Source organism: Neoarius graeffei, chromosome 17 (assembly GCF_027579695.1).
Source record: "Neoarius graeffei isolate fNeoGra1 chromosome 17, fNeoGra1.pri, whole genome shotgun sequence".
NCBI classification, from domain to species: domain Eukaryota; kingdom Metazoa; phylum Chordata; class Actinopteri; order Siluriformes; family Ariidae; genus Neoarius; species Neoarius graeffei.
In genome coordinates, this window is record NC_083585.1 from 41,374,581 (window position 1) to 41,401,020 (window position 26,440).

General features: G+C 40.2%; 1 protein-coding gene across 2 annotated transcripts; it reads right to left on the reverse strand.

Annotated features, from left to right (window-relative positions):
- Positions 1-1,887: 1,887 nt before the first annotated feature.
- On the reverse strand, positions 1,888-14,109 carry slc46a1 (solute carrier family 46 member 1). Of its 2 annotated transcripts, XM_060944232.1 has the most exons (6): positions 13,684-14,109; positions 8,081-8,472; positions 7,460-7,920; positions 5,528-5,611; positions 5,266-5,422; positions 1,888-5,042 (listed from the first exon to the last, which is right to left on the reverse strand). In XM_060944232.1, the coding sequence occupies exons 1-6, from the start codon at positions 13,996-13,998 to the stop codon at positions 4,988-4,990; spliced, it is 1,464 nt and encodes a 487-aa protein (XP_060800215.1). In that variant the 5' UTR covers positions 13,999-14,109; the 3' UTR covers positions 1,888-4,987. The 2 variants fall into 2 exon arrangements, with proteins under 2 accessions (XP_060800215.1, XP_060800216.1); XM_060944233.1 differs by lacking the exon at positions 1,888-5,042 and having other exon boundaries at positions 5,262-5,422.
- Positions 14,110-26,440: the final 12,331 nt, after the last annotated feature.

A 26,440-nucleotide genomic window follows, 5' to 3' on the forward strand; every position in this document is an offset into this window, starting at 1 on the left:
TCAGGTGTTTTCAATCAATGGGATGACAATCAGGTGTGAGTGGGCACCCTGTTTTATTTAAAGAACAGGGATCTATCAAAGTCTGATCTTCACAACACGTTTGTGGAAGTGTATCATGACACGAACAAAGGAGATTTCTGAGGACCTCAGAAAAAGCGTTGTTGATGCTCATCAGGCTGGAAAAGGTTACAAAACCATCTCTAAAGAGTTTGGACTCCACCAATCCACAGTCAGACAGATTGTGTACAAATGGAGGAAATTTAAGACCATTGTTACCCTCCCCAGGAGTGGTCAACTAACAAAGATCACTCCAAGAGCAAGGCGTGTAATAGTCGGCAAGGTCCCAAAGGACCCCAGGGTAACTTCTAAGCAACTGAAAGCCTTTCTCACATTGGCTAATGTTAATGTTCATGAGTCCTAAAAGAAAATAAAGGTTCGCAACACTGTTATATGCTCCCATTTTTATTTTTAATAGCACGATGTTTCGGATGCTCAGTCCTTCATCAAGTGTAACCTTGCACTTGATGAAGGACTGAGCGTCCAAAACGTCGTGCTATTAAAAATAAAAATGGGAGCATATAACAGTGTTGCGAACCTTTATTTTCTTTTAGTTATCTTCTGTTTGGTCCAGCACCTGTGCTACTGATGTGCGCGCATTCTCTGCTTTAATGTTCATGAGTCCACCATCAGGAGAACACTGAACAACAATGGTGTGCATGGCAGGGTTGCAAGGAGAAAGCCACTGCTCTCCAAAAAGAACATTGCTGCTCATCTGCAGTTTGCTAAAGATCACGTGGACAAGCCAGAAGGCTATTGGAAAAATGTTTTGTGGATGGATGAGACCAAAATAGAAATTTTTGGTTTAAATGAGAAGCGTTATGTTTGGAGAAAGGAAAACACTGCATTCCAGCATAAGAACCTTATCCCATCTGTGAAACATGGTGGTGGTAGTATCATGGTTTGGGCCTGTTTTGCTGCATCTGGGCCAAGACAGCTTGCCATCATTGATGGAACAATGCATTCTGTATTATACCAGCAAATTCTAAAGGAAAATGTCAGGACATCTGTCCATGAACTGAATCTCAAGAGAAGGTGGGTCATGCAGCAAGACAACGACCCTAAGCACACAAGTCATTCTACCAAAGAATGGTTAAAGAAGAATAAAGTTAATGTTTTGGAATGGCCAAGTCAAAGTCCTGACCTTAATCCAATCGAAATGTTGTGGAAGGACCTGAAGTGAGCAGTTCATGTGAGGAAACCCACCAACATCCCAGAGTTGAAGCTGTTCTGTACGGAGGAATGGGCTAAAATTCCTCCAAGCCAGTGTGCAGGACTGATCAACAGTTACTGGAAACGTTTAGTTGCAGTTATTGCTGCACAAGGGGGGTCACACCAGATACTGAAAGCAAAGGTTCACATACTTTTGCCACTCACAGATATGTAATATTGGATCATTTTCCTCAATAAATAAATGATCAAGTATAATATTTTTGTCTCATTTGTTTAACTGGGTTCTCTTTATCTACTTTTAGGACTTGTGTGAAAATCTGATGATGTTTTAGGTCATATTTATGCAGAAATATAGAAAATTCTAAAGGGTTCACAAACTTTCAAGCACCACTGTAGTGGTATAAATGTATGTTCGTGGTTTACTGACTGATCAGCATTGACTTCATTTGAAGCTCCCTAATAAAGTGACATGTTTAAATTTTTTAATTAATTTATTAACGAACAAAAATTTCAGAAAAAATTCTTTTGGAATGGAGGGTTGACACTTATTGTACCAAAGTAACAACTTGCTTAAATTGAATGTTTAACTTAATCAGTATGCATACATTTATATATCAAAATTAAACATATTTTTTATTGATTCTAAGTATGTTAAATTAATTGCATGCTTATCAAAAATAGATCTGTAATTTAATGATTAAAACATAGCATAAAACCTAGTTATGGTAAGTTAAAGAAAAGTTTATACTCTGTCATCACATGTTGACATGTTGACCTACAAAGGTCACACAGCAGGTTTTGTATATACACAACTGTACTAATAGGTTTCACACATTTGTTATGGACATAGTTGAGGCACACATTTAACTTGCCCATACCTTCTGAGTGCCATAATTTTTGTTATTTAATAATTACAGGATGTGCAAGTACAATTTATGTGCCCTCATGGTCCTGCAAAGTCTTACAGTTGGCCCAGAAGAGAAGATATATGTTGGGTTCCACTGATACACATCATAAAGATCATAGATGCACCAATCACATCAATTGGTAGACAATATGTAGTTCCGTCTGGTGTGGTGAAAGAAATTGACCAGTTATTCAAACACTTCAAATAGACGTGCTAAGTCTACATAAATAGAATTAAATTTGTGTAAATGACTTTTGTGAGATTTGTAAATCATTTATCATATTTACAAATATACTAGGCGGCATGGTGGTGTAGTGGTTAGCGCTGTCGCCTCACAGCAAGAAGGTCCGGGTTCGAGCCCCATGGCCGACGAGGGCCTTTCTGTGCGGAGTTGGCATGTTCTCCCCGTGTCTGCGTGGGTTTCCTCCGGGTGCTCCGGTTTCCCCCACAGTCCAAAGACATGCAGGTTAGGTTAACTGGTGACTCTAAATTGACTGTAGGTGTGAATGTGAGTGTGAATGGTTGTCTGTGTCTATGTGTCAGCCCTGTGATGACCTGGCGACTTGTCCAGGGTGTACCCCGCCTTTCGCCCGTAGTCAGCTGGGATAGGCTCCTGCTTGCCTGTGACCCTGTAGAACAGGATAAAGCGGCTAGAGATAATGAGATGAGATGACAAATATACTACATATATGTATAGTCAAGAGAATTTTAATTAATAATGATGTAGCATGTGATGTAACCTTGTGAATGGCATTTTCACATGTCATAAAACCTTCTATATTCAACAGTTTGAATAAAATAGTTTTCTTCACAGCACCAACTTCATATTTGGTAAATGTATCAATTAAACCTTGCTCTTTTCACGGATCTAATTTGTTTTCTGGTAGACCTTGTCAGATTTTTGCTATAAGCATTCAAAATACAGACGTGACAAGCTTTTTTCCATTTTTAGGGGCCTATATATGAGACAAGTATAATTTTTGTCACAGATATAACGTTTTCGGGGCGGCACGGTGGTGTAGTGGTTAGCGCTATCGCCTCACAGCAAGAAGGTCCGGGTTCAAGCTCCATGGCCGGCGAGGGCTTTTTTGTGCAGAGTTTGCATGTTGTCTGCGTGGGTTTCCTCTGGGTGCTCCGGTTTCCCTCACAGTCCAATGACATGCAGGTTAGGTTAACTGGTGACTCTAAATTGACCATGAGTGTGAATGGTTGTCTGTGTCTATGTGTCAGCCCTGTGATGACCTGGCGACTTGTCCAGGGTGTACCCCGCCTTTCGCCCGTAGTCAGCTGGGATAGGCTCCAGCTTGCCTGCGACCCTGTAGAACAGGATAAAGCAGCTAGAGATAATGAGATGAGACAATACTATAACGTCTCATATATTAAAAAGAATCAGACATCTGGTGTCATTAAATCTGGAGATATAGAGAGCCAAAAGTGCTACCATGGACAAATGCACATTCCAGGAAGCCATATTTGGCATGCCATAAATCTGCAAATATGTTACATACAAAGCTCTCCTTCTGTGTACACAGCCTTATTATATCAAAGAATCATTGTTTTTATGCTAAATATGGGACCATGCCCCCTTTTTGAAGGCTTAATATCTCTGAAACTAGTGGAGATATTGGCCTAAAATTTTGCACAGCAGTTATTAGTAACAAGGACATTAAAATAAAAAATATGAACAAAATCTGAGATGGTCAGTCGGGAACTTTCTCTAAAATCTGGTGATTTGGCACGGAATTACTCTTATTGGTTTCTAGACCTGAGTTTGTTTGAAAGCTTTATGCATGTTGCTTAGATATAGTCTTGTTTCTATTCTACAGTGTGGTTATACTTTCATAGCAAACAGGAAGCAAAGGCACTTTCGTTTCCACATTATCAACAGAGAGTTCACTTTTACACCTATTGCACACAGCATTTTTGCTCAATTACTTTATGAAACTGTCCCTCCTTCTCTGAGCTTGTGAGAACTGGAAATTCTGTACTGATCAAATAGGACAAGTCGACATGGCAGATGATCATGATCCATGTTGTTGCCTTAAAAACAACCCCAGCGAGAGCTGACCTCTGTGTTTGAGGAAACCTGTGCTCTGTGCTGAGACTCCCGCTGTCACTTGAGTCTCTTTAAGGGACTTGTACAGGCCGTGCACTCAGACACCGTGTAACTCTGTAATCCCAGACTCTAATGCTACAGCTCCATTATAGTGCTCATGAGCCAATGACTTCATATCATATGGAATATTGGGTAACACGTAAGCAATAAAATACCATGGGGTGTGATGTTATACGAAAATAATCCATGATGGGATGCTGTGATGAGGCCTGATGCAAAGCTGAGTAACTTACCTAGAACATCGATCAGATCTGGAATCGGATGAGAAATCAGAGAGGAGATAAAATTCTAGTGAGAGGCTTAGGAAATTTGTTAATTTGGCCTAATTACTAACTCATTAGCAAAAAATTTGACAAAACAATGACAAGGTTTTGTGCAGAATGAGGAGTTATTTCAAACAAAATAAATCGGAACGGAAATCCGTGGAGAATTGACAGAGGAGATATGATTTAACTGAATTGTGGATGACGGATGGACGGATGCCATGCCATGGCAACAGCTCATCAGCCTTACAGCCAGAGGAGCTAAAAAGGGTGTGCACACTTATACTACCATTGTAACTTTTTCGTATTTTTCTCTAAAAATTTTCTGATTGTTTTCCACTTCATTTTGTACGCTATAAATGATAACTTTTTATCTTGGTTTAACCCCCTCTAGTCACAAAAACGGACATTTTAACAGGTGTGTGTAGACCAGCCCTCCTTTTTAAGGTCAAGGATTTTGCACAGCCAGTGTCAGTTCACTGCAGTTTCTCCACTGTTCATCCTCTTCTCTCTGTACCACAAGGCCCTGAGAAGATACAAGGATACAAATATACAGCTGAAGTGGCATGAAACAGTGCAATAATTTAACCAAACAGTGATTCCAGCATCTTTTAACCCTTTTATGACAGAGTACAGTTTTAACCAGACCATAATCAAAATCCATTACCGGACACAGATCACAGAGGGGAAATGAAGCACTTGATTATTTTCTGTGCCAAGGTGCAGTCGTACCTCCCTTTTGATCTTACCCAATTATTCCAGCAGGAAGGAGAAGGAGTATGGCTCCAAAGAGGAAAGGAAAGCCCTTCATCATGTGTAAGGTGGCGGGGTAGAGCGAGTTAAAGACTCCGCTGGCTACCAGTGAGCAGAGACCCTCTACACAAGCCACCGATGCAAAGAGAGCACCTAAGAGCATTTACACACATCATCACTCCTAGAACAAAGACACTTTAATTCTAATTGATCTTTTATTGGCATCACACTGTGCTCTGGTTCAGATTTACACTCTACCTTGCTCTGACGGGTCCACTAGTTTGGACAGTTTGGATCTCAGGACTGGGGTTGAAGCCATAATGAGAAAACACAGGCCATATCCTGGAAAACAGAGATTCACACAGTTCATATTGATAGCAGTGTGGAGTAAATATGTATGAAGTACACTACCGTTCAAAAGTTTGGGGTCACCCAGACAATTTTGTGTTTTCCATGAAAAGTCACACTTTTATTTACCATCATAAGTTGTAAAATGAATAGAAAATATAGTCAAGACATTTTTCTGGCCATTTTGAGCATTTAATCGACCCCACAAATGTGATGCTCCAGAAACTCAATCTGTTCAAAGGAAGGTCAGTTTTATAGCTTCTCTAAAGAGCTCAACTGTTTTCAGCTGTGCTAACATGATTGTACAAGGGTTTTCTAATCATCCATTAGCCTTCTGAGGCAATGAGCAAACACATTGTACCATTAGAACACTGGAGTGAGAGTTGCTGGAAATGGGCCTCTATACACCTATGGAGATATTGCACCAAAAACCAGACATTTGCAGCTAGAATAGTCATTTACCACATTAGCAATGTATAGAGTGGATTTCTGATTAGTTTAAAGTGATCTTCATTGAAAAGAACAGTGCTTTTCTTTCAAAAATAAGGAAATTTCAAAGTGACCCCAAACTTTTGAACAGTAGTGTATGAATCTAAAAAGCCTGGTTATGCAACTCCTTGCATGTTGATGAGTGTATTTCACCAGCCATCAACTTGTGGCACAGTTATTACAAGAGGCAGATTTAGTTCCTTGATGTTTAGCCTTTAATAGGCTTTACAGAACATGAGTAATATCTTATTGCCTTGTGAAAAATAGCTTAGCTTCTTGTAGCCCTGGAAATATCAAGTTCAAGGTGAGTCTAAATCATCTAATCCTCAAATCCAAGTCAAATCCAAAGTCCATAAACAGCTATTTAAGAAGATTAGATACTGAAGAAAGAGGGCAAAAAATAGAAAACTGTGAATGAATGATTTAAATGCCGACCCATCAGTGACGAGGAATAAACTGTAAATTAAATTGTATTGGATATTAAATTACCAATTATTAAAACAAAAGAAGCCTAAATGTATAAACAAAACGAATGGGGTAAGTGAGTCATGGCTGTGTGTGCCTTCTCATTCAAAACCGATGCATTACTCATGGAGCGCATTTATCAACACTAGTTCTCATCCACAAGTGGTTTATTAATTGCGACCAGCAGAAAAACAGAACACAGTGGCACAATTAATTATTTAACCAGCCATTAATATTGCACATGTGCACTTGTATCCCAATTGCTACTCTTATGACTATTGACAAAATCTAGTGAAAGTACATTTTCTGTACAAGGTATATGAACCAAGTAGCTAAAATATAAAATCTGCAGTATAAAAATCACTCCCTCAACAAATTTTAACAAAACATGTTCTAACAGCATAATAAAGCCTTGGATTTACATTTTTCATAGACTACAAACCCATCCATCCATCCATCATCTGTAGCTGCTTATCCTGTTCAGGATCACAGGGAAGCTGGAGCCTATCCCAGCTGACTATGGGCGAGAGGCGGGGTACACCCTGGATAAGTTGCCAGGTCATCACAGGGCTGACACATAGAGACAAACAACCATTCACACTCACATTCACACCCACGGTCAATTTAGAGTCACCAGTTAGCCTAACCTGCATGTCTTTGGACTGTGGGGGAAACCGGAGCACCCGGAGGAAACCCACGTAGACACGGGGAGAACATGCAAACTCCACACAGAAAGGCCCCCGTCGGCCACTGGGCTCGAACCCAGAACCTTCTTGCTGTGAGGCAACAGTGCTAACCACTACACCACCATGCCACCCATAAACTACAAACCTAAATACATAAATAGAAATACATAAAAAAACAATCTCTGGTTTGAGAAAATGTTACCTGTAAACATGAGACCTGTAGTATTTGCCATTGAAAACACCACCAAACCAGCCATGTTGGACACCAGGCCAAGGATGGCCACACCGGAGTCATCGAGGAAGCACTGCAAGATCCTCAGGCCTAGCAGACTGGTGAGGTAGGTCATGTGCTGAGCAGCTGAGCCATACCCAATCAACTCAGAATCCCAGCACAGAGGTGTGCTCAGCTCATAGAGCACGTACAGCTCCCGGGAGCCGAAATGCACAGTGATCACCAGAAAGAAGCAGAGGGTGTAGAGCCAGAGTCTGGTCCTGTGTCCTCCCTTCCCTCCAGATGCATAGAGATTATAGACAGCTCTGAGGTGCCGGGTGGAGAAGAGCTTCACCCCAGGGTCAGGAGTCACGGACTCGGGTACGAAGAGGTAAGCATAGAGGGCCGTAGCCAGGTTTGTTGCCAGCACAAGCCAGAAGGGGTTGATGTACCTAAAATCAGTAACAAAACTTGTTTATAAAAACATAATATTTAATGTTTTTAACAAAACCCAATTCTCGATCTATGAGGGAGTTTCATTAAAATTACTTTGTAGTTTAAGGCACAGAACAGTTTATTTGAAAAAACTACACTGAACAAAACAGACATTACCCTTGCGCATGTCGCCATTTGCCCCCAATTATGCTTGCAAACATGCCAGCGATGCCCAGACATGCCTCCAGTATTGCCACACGAAACGTGCGAGAATGCTTGTCACTGATGTCAGCCACATAAGCGAAGCAGCCAGCCAGAATGGCATTGAAATCCCCAGACAGGCCACTGCAGATTCGTCCCAATAGGAACCAGGCCACAGGCAGTTTCAGGTACATGACTATCAGGTAGACAGTAGCCTGGACAGCCAGGCCTATACTGGGAAGAATCAAGACGAGACGCCGTCCTGCTCGGTCACTCCACGAGCCGACAAGGATCACAACGAAAAGGCCCACAAGAAAACCTCCCAGACTGATGTACAAGTTCCAGTGTGAAGTTAGAGTTTCCACCTTCTGAATGGAAAAAAACAAAAACAAACATTAATTACAGTGTTTGTTTCCTTGTTTCCATTTTCAGCACTGCTGAAGCCTGGTTTAATTGGCTAGTTTGTGGGGATCCTACAGATCTCTGCTTATTCTGCAGCCAACAATTTAAAAGAAAAATACTTTAAAATGTTCAAACTGTGCATCAGGTACATACACAGACAAGATACAGTTCATTCATTTTCATGAGGTTTTTGGATAATTTCTTTCTCAATGCAACCCACTGACACTGGCATAAAAAGGTGCAGCGTGGTGTGGTGTGTGCAGGTCTCGTCAACACTTCACCCTCATCATCAACCCCCATCTCTCTCACCTCATCATGCAATTTCATTTCAGTTCATTACAGTGCAATATATACAGTACATTTCTATTGCAAACTATCTCTGTGCATCTTATTATAGTTCTCTCTCACACACACAGTGTACTGTATATCCATCCATCCATTATCTGTAGCCGCTTATTCTGTTCTACAGGGTCGCAGGCAAGCTGGATCCTATCCCAGCTGACTATGGGCAAGAGGCGGGGTACACCCTGGACAAGTCGCCAGGTTATCGCAGGGCCGACACAGAGACAAACAACCATTCACACTCACATTCACACCTACGGTCAATTTAGAGCCACTAATTAGCCTAACCTGCATTTCTTTGGACTGTGGGGGAAACCGGAGCACCCGGAGGAAACCCACGCGGACACGGGGAGAACATGCAAACTCCACACAGAAAGGCCCTCGCCAGCTGCTGGGCTCGAACCCAGAACCTTCTTGCTGTGAGGCGGCAGTGCTAACCACTACACCACCCTGCCGCCCACACAGTGAGTGTGTGTGTGTGTGTGTATATATAAAATACATGCACAATATATATGTGTGTGTGTGTGTATTTTATATCTATATAATGTATGTATGTGTGTGTATTTCCTTGTATATTATGCAGAATCGTCTGTTCCCATTTTATTTTTATTCTATTTATTAGATCCTAGGGCGGCACGGTGGTGTAGTGGTTAGCACTGTTGCCTCACAGCATAAGGTCCAGATTCGAGCCCCGTGCCCGGCGAGGGCCTTTCTGTGCGGAGTTTGCATGTTATCCCCATGTCCGCGTGGGTTTCCTCCGGGTGCTCCGGTTTCCCCCACAATCCAAAGACATGCAGGTTAGGTTAACTGGTGACTCTAAATTGACCGTAGGTGTGAATGTGAGTGTGAATGGTTGTCTGTGTCTATGTGTCAGCCCTGTGATGACCTGGCGACTTGTCCAGGGTGTACCCCGCCTTTCGCCCGTAGTCAGTTGGGATAGGCTCCAGCTTGCCTGCAACCCTGCAGAACAGGATAAAGCGGCTAGAGATAACGAGATGAGATTATATCCTATTTTACTGTTTCTTTCCTCCCCCAGCTATACTACTTTCAGAGCATTATTGCACTAAGCAGTTCATTGCATGTCGTACTATGCAGGATTGTGTACCTGTATGTGACAAAATTTGAATTGACTTTGAATTCAGTGTGGGGTTGCAAACATGCCTTTTTAACTTGTACTTGATCTCAGTTTGTAAAGGTCTAAGAGAGTTTATTTTTCAATAGGTCACCTTTACTAACAAGCGCTTGAGAGAGCCACAAAATATGCTCTGGTACTGGTGATCTTTCAATAGTCTCATCTCATCTCATTATCTCTAGCCGCTTTATCCTTCTACAGGGTCGCAGGCAAGCTGGAGCCTATCCCAGCTGACTACGGGCGAAAGGCGGGGTACACCCTGGACAAGTCGCCAGGTCATCACAGGGCTGACACATAGACACAGACAACCATTCACACTCACATTCACACCTACGGTCAATTTAGAGTCACCAGTTAACCTAACCTGCATGTCTTTGGACTGTGGGGGAAACCGGAGCACCCGGAGGAAACCCATGCGGACACGGGGAGAACACGCAAACTCCGCACAGAAAGGCCCTCGCCAGCCACGGGGCTCGAACCCGGACCTTCTTGCTGTGAGGCGACAGCGCTAACCACTACACCACCGTGCCGCCCACAACAACAACACAAATTACTCTTCAGTGGTCTTACAGCAGACCATAATAGAGTGCAGGAAAAAAATGCTTTCACACACTATATAGTGCGCTTAAACTGAGGGTGTTTTCACACTTGGTCCCTTTCAGCCATCTAACCGAACTCAGATCGATGACTCAGCATTTTTTGCGCATATGTGAACACTCCAACCGTACCCAGACCCCTTTAAAGCGAACCGAACTGAGACCACCTCAGGAGGTGGTCTCAGTACGGTTCGCTAAAAATCAACGGTACGGTTCGCCTAATCTGCGCATTGTGAACAAAGAGCGCACCGGGTTCACTTCGCCTTTTTCACTGTAGTTTAACCTTCTTCGTTTGCCGTAGTTGGTCACGTGACTGTAGCAGGGAAACTCAACTTCCTTTTGGAACTTACCACAGCCGCTTTACAGTTCTCTGAACTTACTGACTGACGAGTCGGCCACAATAATGTAACTATATATATATATATATATATATATATATATATGAGTGATTCCACGCTTATGGGTACTGAAATGGGGACATGAACTTATTTTTAAAAATTCACCTAAAACCATTTCTTTTTTTACCATCAGGTCACAAAACATGTAATCTTTAATGAATGATATGTTAAAAGATAACTTTAATTTTCTGAGATGTAATAAAAACATATTTATATGCCAAAGTCAGAACGTAACAGAAGTGTTGTGGACATATATATTCTCAATTTTAACAATGTAGAATTACTTTTTGAAACATAGGAAGGTGATGTTTTAGGAAATATAATTAATAAACATGTGTAGTAGAATAAACATACACATTCTTTCAATAAGATTAACATGGTATATAGCTAGATTGTAATTAATTTGTAACAGACGCGAGATGGACAATCGTAACAGAAGTAATGTAACAGACATCATTTTGGAACTCATAGGCTTGACTTTGGCATATAAATATGTTTTTATTACATCTCAGAAAATTAAAGTTATCTTTTAACATATCATTCATTAAAGATTACATGTTTTGTGACCTGATGGTTTTAGGTGAATTTTTAAAAATAAGTTCATGTCCCCATTTTAGTACCCATAAGCGCGGAATCATATATATATATATATATATATATATATATATATATATATATATATATATATATATATACACACACAGTGGTGCTTGAAGGTTTGTGAACCCTTTAGAATTTTCTATATTTCTGCATAAATATGACCTAAAACATCATCAGATTTTCACACAAGTCCTAAAAGTAGATAAATAGAACCCAGTTAAACAAATGAGACAAAAATATTATACTTGGTCATTTATTTATTGAGGAAAATGATCCAATATTACATATCTGTGAGTGGCAAAAGTATGTGAACCTTTGCTTTCAGTATCTGGTGTGACCCCCTTGTGCAACTAAACGTTTCCGGTAACTGTTGATCAGTCCTGCACACCGGCTTGGAGGAATTTTAGCCCATTCCTCTGTACAGAACAGCTTCAACTCTGGGATGTTGGTGGGTTTCCTCACATGAACTGCTCGCTTCAGGTCCTTCCACATTTCGATTGGATTAAGGTCAGGACTTTGACTTGGCCATTCCAAAACATTAACTTTATTCTTCTTGAACCATTCTTTGGTAGAATGACTTGTGTGCTTAGGGTCGTTGTCTTGTTGCATGACCCACCTTCTCTTAAGATTCAGTTCATGGACAGATGTCCTGACATTTTCCTTTAGAATTTGCTGGCATAATTCAGAATTCATTGTTCCATCAATGATGGCAAGCCGTCCTGGCCCAGATGCAACAAAACAGGCCCAAACCATGATACTACCACCACCATGTTTCACAGATGGAATAAGGTTCTTATGCTGGAATGCAGTGTTTTCCTTTCTCCAAACATAACGCTTCTCATTTAAACCAAAAAGTTCTATTTTGGTCTCATCCATCCACAAAACATTTTTCCAATAGCCTTCTGGCTTGTCCACATGATCTTTAGCAAACTGCAGATCAGCAGCAATGTTCTTTTTGGAGAGCAGTGGCTTTCTCCTTGCAACCCTGCTATGCACACCATTGTTGTTTAGTGTTCTCCTGATGGTGGACTCATGAACATTAACATTAGCCAATGTGAGAGAGGCCTTCAGTTGTTACCCTGGGGTCTTTTGTGACCTTGCTGACTATTACACGCCTTGCTCTTGGAGTGATCTTTGTTGGTCAACCACTCCTGGGGAGGGTAACAATGGCCTTGAATTTCCTCCATTTGTACACAATCTGTCTGACTGTGGATTGGTGGAGTCCAAACTCTTTAGAGATGGTTTTGTAACCTTTTCCAGCCTGATGAGCATCAACAACACTTTTTCTGAGGTCCTCAGAAATCTCCTTTGTTTGTGCCATGATACACTTCCACAAACATGGGTTGTGAAGATCAGACTTTGATAGACCCTTGTTCTTTAAATAAAACAGGGTGCCCACTCACACCTGATTGTCATATCATTCGTTGAAAACACATGACTCTAATTTCACCTTCAAATTAACTGCTAATCCTAGAGGTTCACATACTTTTGCCACTCACAGATATGTAATATTGGATCATTTTCCTCAATAAATAAATGACCAAGTATAATATTTTTGTCTCATTTGTTTAACTGGGTTCTCTTTATCTACTTTTAGGACTTGTGTGAAAATCTGATCATGTTTTAGGCCATATTTATGCAGAAATATAGAAAATTCTAAAGGGTTCACAAACTTTCAAGCACCACTGTATAAATAAATAAATAAATAAATTTATTTTCCTTAATCCGCAATATTTTGATCAAAGAATACAGCAGGGCAAGCATGGCAGCAGACATTTTGATTCAAGAGAAAATTACCCAGAATTCCGTGCACTAGGGGTCTGAGGGCTCTAGAGGACCTGGTGTGAACAGAAAGAGGACTGAGGCCCCATCAAAGCTTAACTGGACCAGAAAGAGAACCCAGTCCTCTTTGTAATAAATTCACAGTGTGAACACAAAAAGAACTGAGTTATTTTTCTGTGGGTCCACTTTTTGGTCCACTTAAAGAGGACTGAGTCTGGTTCCTTTAAAGGGGACCAGGTGTGAAGACGCCACGGCGCTCGTGAGCCCAAGTGCACTGTGTGCGTCAGTCTGCGTAACTTATGCGCATGCGTCTGTTCATGAAACTACCTTCTGGAGCGGGTCGTGTTCAGTAGAAGAGTTCCTACATCCTCCTCCTTCTCTGGTGTCGTTATAGCCCACATCTTCACTGATGCGAGCCCACAGGTACTGCGTGTAAAGGGGCATCTGCAGTGCCAGCGAGAACATGGAGAGGAAGAGCACGGGTTCGACAGTCACCGAGAACGGACATGGGAACGGCGGAGAGCCCGAACAGCCAGAGCGGCTTCCCTCCTCCTCCTCCTCCTCCTGCTCTTCCTGCTGCTCCTCCAGCGGCCTCCAAGACTCGGGCGACAGAATTTCTCTTGTATCCGAGTCTTCCTCCATGATTATACACCACAGCCACTCAAAACATTCCCTACATATGTCCCTTAGTAACGCCTCATACTATTTTTAACCCAACCATTATTATTATTATTATTCCTCCTCCTCCTTCTTCCTTCCTTCCAAAGTTAAAGTTTCTCTCTGCAGCTGCAGAAACTCCAGTTGTTTATAACCGCTCTATTATCAGCTGTACTTTGGCAGGTCACGTGACAAACAGTAAAGGACAGAAAACCTCTTTGACAACAATAAATCTAGTTTTCCCAGTCTGTGTATTCTGGTTAATACTTTACACTGACAGGTTTTAATTTTAAACTGACTTTCAATTAAAATACATTTTATTAAAAAAAAAAACAACAACCCCCCCGCACCTATATACAAAATAAGGTCATTATAAATTTTCTAAAACTACAGTTTGTAATATTTTAACGTGTTTCTAAGTCTATTTTAACCACATGATTTCAAAGACGCACACACTGCAATATAGTGCGCTTTATCAGGTCACGTGACAATGGCCTGAAGCTCACGTGATGCAACTTCTGACAATAAAGAAGGAGAAAAGAGCAAACTTTAACAGCTGTAATGTACCTACTGGGTATTTATTGAGTATTATCGAAATCAAAACTCATACACGTACAACAACACAAAACAAAGACTGTGTAAGGTCATTATGTTTAAAGCTGGAGTTTAGTCACAGTTTATATGTCATGCGTTTTACATATCTGTTTTACATAATTTGTAATTTCTTTTCTTTACTTGAGTGTAAGAGCAACTGCAGATGTACTCAGTTTCCCCTCAGGATTATTAAAGTGATTCTCATTCTGAAAAAAATTAATTACTCGAAGCTTTGTTTAACACAGTGCACGCTAGCGGCCCCTAATGGTACAATAAATAATAGCAGAGGCCAATACATAAGTTTTTGTTCCTGTTCACATATGTGACTGATTTAACATAAGTAAAAACAGAATATATTCTGCTTATGGGGCTGATGGATAAACTTGCTTGTGTGACAGTAGGACATGTTATTTAAGAAAAGTATTTATTCAACAGTCTTGGGGCTCAATCTGTTCCTTTTCTTATTAACAATCTCCCCTGCCCTTGAAAAAAAATGTTCACATGGAACAGAGGAGACTAGTTTGTTTCATTTGTATCAGTAAAACTTTAGTAAAACTAAAGCACTTGATACACATGCAAACGCCACATATACCCCTTTTCAACCAACAGGGAACAGGTTCGGCCTTACAAAAAATGTTTATTCAAGTGTGCTTCTAGTATACTTCTTTTAAACTAAAAATAAGAGAGTATGCTTTCAGTTTATTTTTTATTTACTTATCAGAGATATACTTAATAAAGTTATACTTGAGGCGGCATGGTGGTGTAGTGGTTAGCGCTGTCACCTCACAGCAAGAAGGTCCGGGTTCGAGCCCCGTGGCCGGCGAGGGCCTTTCTGTGTGGAGTTTGCATGTTCTCCCTGTGTCCACGTGGGTTTCCTCCGGGTGCTCCGGTTTCCCCCACAGTCCAAAGACATGCAGGTTAGGTTAACTGGTGACTCTAAATTGACCGTAGGTGTGAATGTGAGTGTGAATGGTTGTCTGTGGCTATGTGTCAGCCCTGTGATGACCTGGCGACTTGTCCAGGGTGTACCCCGCCTTTCGCCCGTAGTCAGCTGGGATAGGCTCCAGCTTGCCTGCGACCCTGTAGAACAGGATAAAGCGGTTAGAGATAATGGGATGGGATGGGAAGTTATACTTGGCTTATACTGAAAAGTATATTGAAAAATCTAAGTATATTAAGCTTATACTTAAATGTTTGATCAAGATATACGTAACAAAAGTGTAATAAAGTATTACAATATTTGTGCCTTATCTTTAAGTGTACTTGTCCTGTAGTTATGCTTCAACATTGCTGACTCTTAAGTATGTCTGTGGTTCCATATAAGTTTTTTTTTTTATTTCTCCTGAGTGGGATAATTAAATTTTTTAATTTATTTCTTTTTCTTTAGAGCTTGGATGTCAATTTCAGTCATCATTGCTATGTTTTTATACTTTGGCATTTAATACAATGTTGCTTTAAATTTTGATTTTTAAAGAAAATGAATATGTTCTTAATCCTGAGTATCTGTTGTTATTTTGTGAATTCTTACCTTTATAACTTCATTATAACTTAAGGCACAAAACACTTAAGTTGTCTACTGGTAGTGTGCATGAGGTAAGGGTTAGGGCTAGAAAACTAATAGTATACCTAGAAGGGTAATTGCAGTATACTTCAAAACTAAAAGGTGAACTAGATGTACAGTATATAAACAGTAACTAATAGTATATTTCCAATATGGTATAAAGTATATTTTTATGAACTAAAACATGGACTAGAAGTGTGTAACGAGTAAACCAATAGTATATTTCCAGTATACTACAAAGTATACTTTAGTAAACTAAAAAGTGGCCTAGAAGTATAAAACAAACTCACAGTATATTTCCAGTACACTATGAAGTATGCTTTTGTAAACTAAAGCGTGGACTACAAGTATAGAACTAGTAAACTATTAGTATATAAGTTTACTTGTGGTATACTTGCAGTACAAAATAAAAAATACTAGTTGTATACTCAAAATGTACTTCTCTTAGACTTAAAGTATACTTTTTATAAACTAAAAGTGGGCCAATTTAGTCCCAAGAAGTATTAGATTAGTTTACTTACAAGTATACTGTAAGTACATTGATATCAGTATACTTGGTACACAAAAGTATACTTAAGAAAATATACTTTAACTTTACTTAAGTATGCTTAATAAAATTAACTTAAGTATACTTCTTTTTGATAAGGGTGGTTCTTGTACGCACACCAAATTTTGAACCTTTCAGAGCATTTCAACAAACAATAAATTGGTTTGGAACCTGAAAAGTTGGTTCCCAGCTAGAACCAAACTATAGCTGGTTTTTCCAGTGCGAATTGTGACAACATCAGTGGGTGTATCATTAGTTTGGAGAGGAAGCAGAGCACGGTGATGGAGAACGCAACAGAAAAGGATACATCTTCAGAAAAAAATGGACTGAAAACAAATATCTGCAATAACAGAACAAAAGTTTGCAGGTAATCAATGTGCTCTGCCATCTTGCTACTACTGTTTACTCCTGTTGTGCATTATGCAATGCCCTCTGTTCATGATGCATCCTTGATTACAATGGTTCCACTCAAAACTGGTGAAAACGTGGGCTGATTCACTACTTGGCACCAAGGTTCAATGAATCCTGAACGGAACCGTCTCAAGAACCCATGCCCTGTTGGTCGAAAAGGGGTAATAGTGGTTTGAACCAGGTTTAAATGCTTCTGAATCACTGTACACATGTGGGTGTGTACAAAATGAAGCTTTGGTCATCACTTGATCACGTGACTTTGGCACTTCAGTACAAGCTTCAAATCACTGCTTTTGGAAGCACTACTTCATTGTTTTCAAAGCAAGCTTTGGAGCTTCAGGTTCTCCATTACAAGATTACAGACGACTCCTTTAAAATGTACTTAACACCAAATCTATTTGAATAAAGTACAGATCTACCTATCCTGACCTGACAAACATAAAGACTCACTCAATCACTTTCATAAACTGATTTATCCTGGTTTGGTCTCCTTGGAGCCAGAGCCCATCCCCAAGGGCCAAGGCAGGAATAGACCCTGGATGAGATGTTAATCCAATACAGGACACATCACATTGCATTTAACAAATGCTCTTATCCAGAGTGACATACAACAAAAGTTGATACTGATTCAGCAGTTTGTGCTACAGTAACTCTTCTGTGGGATTGAACCAATATGGGCTAGCCTTTGTGCCCCATGTGAATCAATGAGCCTTCAACGCCCTTAACCCTGTTGCAGGTTCATCGGTTGTCCTTCCTTGGACCACTTTTGGTAGGTACTAACCACTGCCTACTTAGAACAACCCACAAGACCTGCCATTTTGGAGATGCTCAGACCCAGTCATCTAGCCATCACAATTTGGCCCTTGTCAAAGTCACTCAGATCCTTACACTTGCCCATTTTTCCTGCTTCCAACACATCAACTTCAAGAACTGACTGCTCTCTTGCTGCCTAATATATCCCACCCCTTGACAAGTGCCATTGTAACAACATAATTCACTTCACCTGTCAGCGTTTTTAATTGTATGGCTGATCGGTGTATATGAGTACACACTGTGACTGATGTTACATCTGCTGGTTTTCCAGTGGGTTTTGTCTACAAGCCACACAAAGGATACTTACAGGGTAATAGTGCCTCCTTGTGGATAATCTTCAGCATGTGAAATCTGGGCAGGTGAGTTACAGGTGAGTGAGTCGTACTGGCTCTAAAAATTGTACAACTTTTGTGGCTAGAGGAACAGATCTAGCAAAATTACATTCCACTGTCCCATCAGGGGGCCAGGTATTGCAATAGCAGAGACTTAAAACCAGTGGCCCCTAGACCCTATATGACTGGGCTTAACTTTGGTTGATTGTGAGATATTAGTAGCTGGTCTTACTCAAACAAAGGTTAGAAAGAAATAGTTTTATATTTGCTTGCTTGTTTGTTTGTTTCTCAAGTCCTCCATTATCTATAGCCTTGGAAAAATAGACCACCTAAAACAGAAGACCTCTGTTTTTGTAAAAATTGTAAAAAGATTGTGATTCTTTCTTGTAGGAAATAATCCATTTCATTACATTAATGGCATTTAGCAGATGCTCTTATCCAGAGTGACATACAACATACCCAGAGCAGATGGGAGTTAGGTATCTTGCTCAAGGACATGTCAGCCATTCCTGCTGGTCCAGGGAATCAAACCAGTGACCTTTTTGGTCCCAAAACTACTTCTATAACCATTAGGCCATGGCTTCCCCCTTCGTTACTGAATACCCCAGCAGTGCTGCTGCATCTGACACACTTGTACTAAAGCAGCATACACTAGAATTAAAGCACTAATAATTATTGTCACTGATTATTGTCTCTAGCTTCTACTGTGACTATAGCTTTGTGGGTCCAGAAGTAGCTACTGTTGCAGATTAAGTGAACCATAGTCAAGCGGTAATGACTGGCTAGGACCCTGAGGTCAAAGTCATTCCTCATGTGTAGCAATAACATGCTGCCTTTGAATTAAATAAACAACAAAGGTGTCATCAGAAGTGAGATCACTAATGCAATGTCCCAAAGTGTCTCGCTGATAAAACTGCTTCACACCATGTGCTAAATTTTCACTAAACCAATTTAAAAAAGTACAGAAGAACAAACTCTGCCTCTGTGTTTAATGCTTAATGGTGTTCTTAGTGTAACCAGGTGTCAAGTGACATGCCACGTCACTCCACTGCATGATCAGGACTATTTTATGTTTCACTAAGTGAGACCTTTAATTTTAGTTCAAGTAAGATTATTACAAATCGTTAAAATAATTAATTTCAATTGTTACACTAAATGAATGCATTTTATTGAGTGTTGTGGGCATCAGTAAGTGTAAGTAATCTGTGCCATGAATGTGCTTGGCCATTTATGACTGATTGGCATTTACCAACAGTTCCATGAAGAAAATCAGCATTATCAAAACTATAAATCTGGAGGGATTTTTAGTTCTGTTTGGCCTTTGAAATCATTTACAAATAACTTTACTAAAAGTAAGACATTAATAAAACTTTACAAACATTTACATTTTTAAAAATACAGAAGGCTATACTGTATGATATGTAAAGGCTGGATTATCCCAAACTCAAATGCACAAATAATTAAGCTAGAGTCGGTAATAAGAAGCATTTTTGTTATTTAAAAAAAAAATCTCTTTACATCCCAGCAACATTCTCATAAATCAAATACTCTGGCCGTCACAGGGATGTAAAAAGCCACACAGTCATTTCATTTGGTCCTAAAGAAATGATTGGGTGACCTACCCGCCTGTCTACCTACCTGCCTACCTCACTGCATGCGACCAGAGGCTTCCAGAAGACATTCTGTATTGCAAACATACAACCCCGATTCCAAAAAAGTTGGGACAAAGTACAAATTGTAAATAGAAACGGAATGCAATGATGTGGAAGTTTCAAAATTCCATATTTTATTCAGAATAGAACATACTGTAGATGAGGGGCAGCACGGTGGTGTAGTGGTTAGCGCTGCCGCCTCACAGCAAGAAGGTCCAGGTTCGAGCCCCGTGGCCGGCGAGGGCCTTTCTGTGCGGAGTTTGCATGTTCTCCCCGTGTCCGCGTGGGTTTTCTCCGGGTGCTCCGGTTTCCCCCACAGTCCAAAGACATGCAGGTTAGGTTAACTGGTGACTCTAAATTGAGCGTAGGTGTGAATGTGAGTGTGAATGGTTGTCTGTGTCTATGTGTCAGCCCTGTGATGACCTGGCGACTTGTCCAGGGTGTACCCCGCCTTTCGCCCGTAGTCAGCTGGGATAGGCTCCAGCTTGCCTGTAGAACAGGATAAAGCGGCTAGAGATAATGAAAATGAGATGAGAACATAGATGACATATCAAATGTTTAAACTGAGAAAATGTATCATTTAAAGAGAAAAATTAGGTGATTTTAAATTTCATGACAACAACACATCTCAAAAAAGTTGGGACAAGGCCATGTTTACCACTGTGAGACATCCCCTTTTCTCTTTACAACAGTCTGTAAACGTCTGGGGACTGAGGAGACAAGTTGCTCAAGTTTAGGGATAGGAATGTTAACCCATTCTTGTCTAATGTAGGATTCTAGTTGCTCAACTGTCTTAGGTCTTTTTTGTCGTATCTTCCGTTTTATGATGCGCCAAATGTTTTCTATGGGTGAAAGATCTGGACTGCAGGCTGGCCAGTTCAGTACCCGGACCCTTCTTCTACGCAGCCATGATGCTGTAATTGATGCAGTATGTGGTTTGGCATTGTCATGTTGGAAAATGCAAGGTCTTCCCTGAAAGAGACGTCGTCTGGATGGGAGCATATGTTGCTCTAGAACCTGGATATATCTTTCAGCATTGATGGTGTCTTTCCAGATGTGTAAGCTGCCCATGCCACACGCACTAATGCAACCCCATACCATCAGAGATGCAGGCTTCTGAACTGAGCGCTGATAACAACTTGGGTCATCCTTCTCCTCTTTAGTCTAAATGACACGGCGTCCCTGATTTCCATAAAGAACTTCAAATTTTGATTCGTCTGACCACAGAACAGTTTTCCACTTTGCCACAGTCCATTTTAAATGAGCCTTGGCCCAGAGAAGACGTCTGGGCTTCTGGATCATGTTTAGATACGGCTTCTTCTTTGAACTATAGAGTTTTAGCAGGTAACGGCAGATGGCACGGTGAATTGTGTTCACAGATAATGTTCTCTGGAAATATTCCTGAGCCCATTTTGTGATTTCCAATACAGAAGCATGCCTGTATGTGATGCAGTGTCGTCTAAGGGCCTGAAGATCATAGACACCCAGTATGGTTTTCCGGCCTTGACCCTTACGCACAGAGATTCTTCCAGATTCTCTGAATCTTTTGATGATATTATGCACTGTAGATGATGATATGTTCAAACTCTTTGCAATTTTACACTGTCAAACTCCTTTCTGATATTGCTCCACTATTTGTCGGCGCAGAATTAGGGGGATTGGTGATCCTCTTCCCATCTTTACTTCTGAGAGCCGCTGCCACTCCAAGATGCTCTTTTTATACCCAGTCATGTTAATGACCTATTGCCAATTGACCTAATGAGTTGCAATTTGGTCCTCCAGCTGTTCCTTTTTGTACCTTTAACTTTTCCAGCCTCTTATTGCCCCGTCCCAACTTTTTTGAGATGTGTTGCTGTCATGAAATTTCAAATGAGCCAATATTTGGCATGAAATTTCAAAATGTCTCACTTTTGACATTTGATATGTTGTCTATGTTCTATTGTGAATACAATATCAGTTTTTGAGATTTGTAAATTATTGCATTCCGTTTTTATTTACAATTTGTACTTTGTCCCAACTTTTTTGGAATCGGGGTTGTACTGCTATAGCCATGTTTGTTGTATACATTCATTATGATAATGTTAGGTGTTTTCTTACATGTGAATAAGACATGAGGTAGTGGGATACGACAGTGATGCACCACTCTCCTTCTCCAACGCTCTGTCTCATTGGGCTTGCCCTCCAGCAGTAATCAGGCATTGTGCATTCATGTTCATGGGTTTGGAGGGAGGGCTGAAGAGAGGGGGCCAAAAAACAAAACACTCCTTCACTGGAGAATCATTCGCTGCTGCTGTGGATGGTACCATGTTCTTTGGGTAGCCAAAAAACAAAACAAACAAACAAAAAAAAACCATGCATAAAGCCTGCACTTGCTAAAAACATTTTACGCTCAAGTCTCAATCAGTGAACAGTAAATAACATCACTTTGATATTATACTGTACAGTTAAATTTAAAATTCAAATGAAACAAGTTAAAAAAAAAGATCCTGATGCTCAAACTCAATCTTTTCAATAAATGTAGCACTGGGTGACTCGATAGTATACAGCTGGGAATGAGCAATGACTCATAATTGCACGATCCAATGTCACCCAGAAGAGAAGGGGTTCACTTTTGAGTTTGGTTCCTCTCAAGGTTTCTTCCTCATGACCTCTCAGGGAGGTTTTCCTTCCCACCATCTCCTCTGAATTGCTCATTAGGGACAAATTTAAATCTACAGCACTGTGTAAAAGTCTTAGCCACCCTATTTTTTTTATACAAACTTTGTTATAGATATCTATTTTATGACTTCTACATTATCTACATTTAGAGTCCAAATGTTCATTTTCCAGCACAAAATTAGATGTTGCAGAAAAAAAATGTTTGCATCTGAGCAGAATATTACATAAGAGAGCACTTTTCAGATTAAAAAAGAAAACATAATGAAAGCTACTGGGTTTTGGTGCAAAATTAAGAAGTGTGTGAGACAAAGTGTCCAGAAGAACTGTGGCTGGTTCTGTAAGATGCTCAGTAAAACCTACAGCTCATTTCTGCATAAAACTGCACTCATTGTACCAGAGATTACTATTATTTTAAAGCAAGGGCCGTCTCACACCAAATATTGACTTTGTTTCATTTATTATGACTTACTGCTGCTTATAGTATTTTTTTTAATGTTGAAACATTTCATTTCATTATTTTTTAAGCTATTTGTGGTCTACAGCATTTTTTTTTACATGTGCCTAAGACTTTTGCACAATACTGGATATCCAGGTTTCCTTAAAGCTGCTTTGTGATAATGTCCATTGTTAAAAGCCGTATATAAATAAATTTAAGTAAATTGAAACACAGCAATACCCACTTTCATTTTAAATCCAAAGAAGTGGATCTCAAACTGTATACTACTGTAAATTCAATTCATTAATTTTCTATACTGCTTATCCATTGCAGGTTGCAGGTGAGCTGGAACCAATACCAGCTGATATTGGGTGAGAGGTGCCATGCACCTTGGACAGGTTGCCAATCTATCATGGGGCTAACACAGAGAAACTGACAACCATTCACACTCATAGGTTTATTTAGAGTAGTCAGTTAACCTAATCAACATGTCTTTGGAGTGTGGGAGGAAACCGGAGCACCCAGAGGAAACACATTCAGGCATGAGGAGAATGCAAACTCCATACAGAAAGGTCAAAGTTGACCGGCAGGTTCAAACCCAGAACATGCTTGCTGTGAAGTGACAGTGCTAATCACTACACCACCACACTGCCCCAATTCAATTCAGTTCAGTTCACTTCATCTCAGCTTCAGTAACCACTTTATCCAATATCACCATGACTCCAGAATCTATCCCAGGAACACTAGATCATGGAGGCCAGTCCATTACAGGGCACTATACCCACCTACATTCACAACTAGGGGTAATGGCATGTTTTTGGGAGATGGAAGGAAACTGGAGAACCCAGAGGAAACCCAAACAGACACAGCAAGAGCCTGCACAGAACTTTGGGACAGAGCTCAGGATTAATTAGTTTTATTTGTGTAACATTTTAACAAATAACATTGTCACAAAGTCAGGGATATTATAATACATGTTCAATAAATATTTAGGTTTAAGAAGCTGATGAATACAACTAAACAGAATATATAAGGTCAGCTGTTATATATCAAATCAGATTAAAAAAGAGTGGACAGTATATGAACACTCACCAGCTACTTTATTAGGAACACCCATACACCCGCTGTTTTATGCAGTTATCTAATTAGCCAATCCCTTGACAGCAGCACAATGCATAAAATCATGCAGACACAAATCAAGAGGTTCAGTTAATGTTCACTTCAAACATCAGAATGGGAACAATTGTGATCTCAAAATGTGATTTTCACTGTGGCATCGGTGTTGGTTTGAGCCAGATGGAGATCAGTATTTCAGAAACTGCTGATCTCCTGGGGTTTTCACACACAACAGTCTCTAGAGTTTACACAGAATGGTACGAAAAACAAAAAACACTGAGTGAGCGACAGTTCTGTGGGTGGAAACAAATGCCTTGTTGATTAGAGAGGTCAGAGGTAAATGGCCAGATTGGTTCGCGTTGCCAGGAAGGATATAGTAACTCATATAATCACTTTTTACAACCGTGGTTTGCAGAAAAGCGTTTCAGCATGCAACAGCAGAAGATCACATTGGGTTCCACTCCTGCCAACCAAGAACGGGAATCTTAGAGTCAAAAACAAGTTGTCTTTGGCATGGATGCTCTTGTTATTGTGACTTCATTCATTCAGGAGTTTTGCTGCACATCCTGGCAGCTGTTTGGACTTCTTTTAAAAGCTACATAATATTTTATTCATTTCACCTTGAGCTGAAAGTGAATCACCAAGTTCATAAATCCAGCTGCTGCAAGGATAATTTTATGATTCATGAAACCATAAATCATTTTTAATTGAACTGATGTTTATATCCATCTTCTGCATACCTGAATCTGAAGTCAGAGAAATGCCAATATATTTGTTTCTGTCAGCACACGATACCAAATGGAAGATGTTCAAACACTGTAGGAAAGAAGTGTGCTTATTTACTGATATTTCACCACCCTGTTGTAAATTGTCAGTTTAAACATGCAACAGCGGTGTTAACATGTTGCAGTGCAGTTACTGAGAATGAGAGATCTGTGAGTGTTGTCTGAGTTCACCGGCTTTATCAGAGAGCTGTGTACTCAGGCTCTGTCATGCCACAATCAGGTGCCAAACTATTTGCCACAATCTATTCCCCGTCAGCATTCTGAGGATAAATCATTTCAAGCTATCTCTCCTCAACACTCTTGGCTGATCAGATCAAGGCTTTTGTTGAAATTTCTTATCTGTGTTCACCTACTAGATATTTTTAGATGTTTACTTTCCAGTAACATTCTCATCGACAACTAATGCATCAGTGTAAAATACCAGCCTTTAAAGTCTATTTAAAGATATACATTACCGTTCAAAAGTTTGGGGTCACTTTGAAATGTCCTTATTTTTGAAAGAAAAGCACTGTTCTTTTCAATGAAGATCACTTTAAACTAATCAGAAATACACTATACATTGCTAATGTGGTAAATGACTTCTAGCTAAATTCTACTACATGTTTACAGGTAACATTTTCTCAAACCAGAGATTGTTTGTTTTTTTATGTATTTCTATTTATGTATTTAGGTTTGTAGTTTATGGGTGGCATGGTGGTGTAGTGGTTAGCACTGTTGCCTCACAGCAAGAAGGTTCTGGGTTCGAGCCCAGTGGCCGACGGGGGCCTTTCTGTGTGGAGTTTGCATGTTCTCCCCGTGTCTACGTGGGTTTCCTCCGGGTGCTCCGGTTTCCCCCACAGTCCAAAGACATGCAGGTTAGGCTAACTGGTGACTCTAAATTGACCGTGGGTGTGAACGTGAGTGTGAATGGTTGTTTGTCTCTATGTGTCAGCCCTGTGATGACCTGGCAACTTATCCAGGGTGTACCCCGCCTCTCGCCCATAGTCAGCTGGGATAGGCTCCAGCTTCCCTGTGATCCTGAACAGGATAAGCAGCTACAGATGATGGATGGATGGATGGATGGGTTTGTAGTCTATGAAAAATGTAAATCCAAGGCTTTATTATGCTGTTAGAACGTTTTGTTAAAATTTGTTGAGGGAGTGATTTTTATACTGCAGATTTTATATTTTAGCTACTTGGTTCATATACCTTGTACAAAAAATATACTTTCACTAGATTTTGTCAATATTTTAGTAGTCATAAGAGTAGCAATTGGGATACAAGTGCACATGTGCAATATTAATGGCTGGTTAAATAATTAATTGTGCCACTGTGTTCTGTTTTTCTGCTGGTCGCAATTAATAAACCACTTGTGGGTGAAAACTAGTGTTGATAAATGCGCTCCATGAGTAATGCATCGGTTTTGAATGAGAAGGCACACACAGCCATGACTCACTTACCCCATTCGTTTTGTTTATACATTTAGGCTTCTTTTGTTTTAATAATTGGTAATTTAATATCCAATACAATTTAATTTACAGTT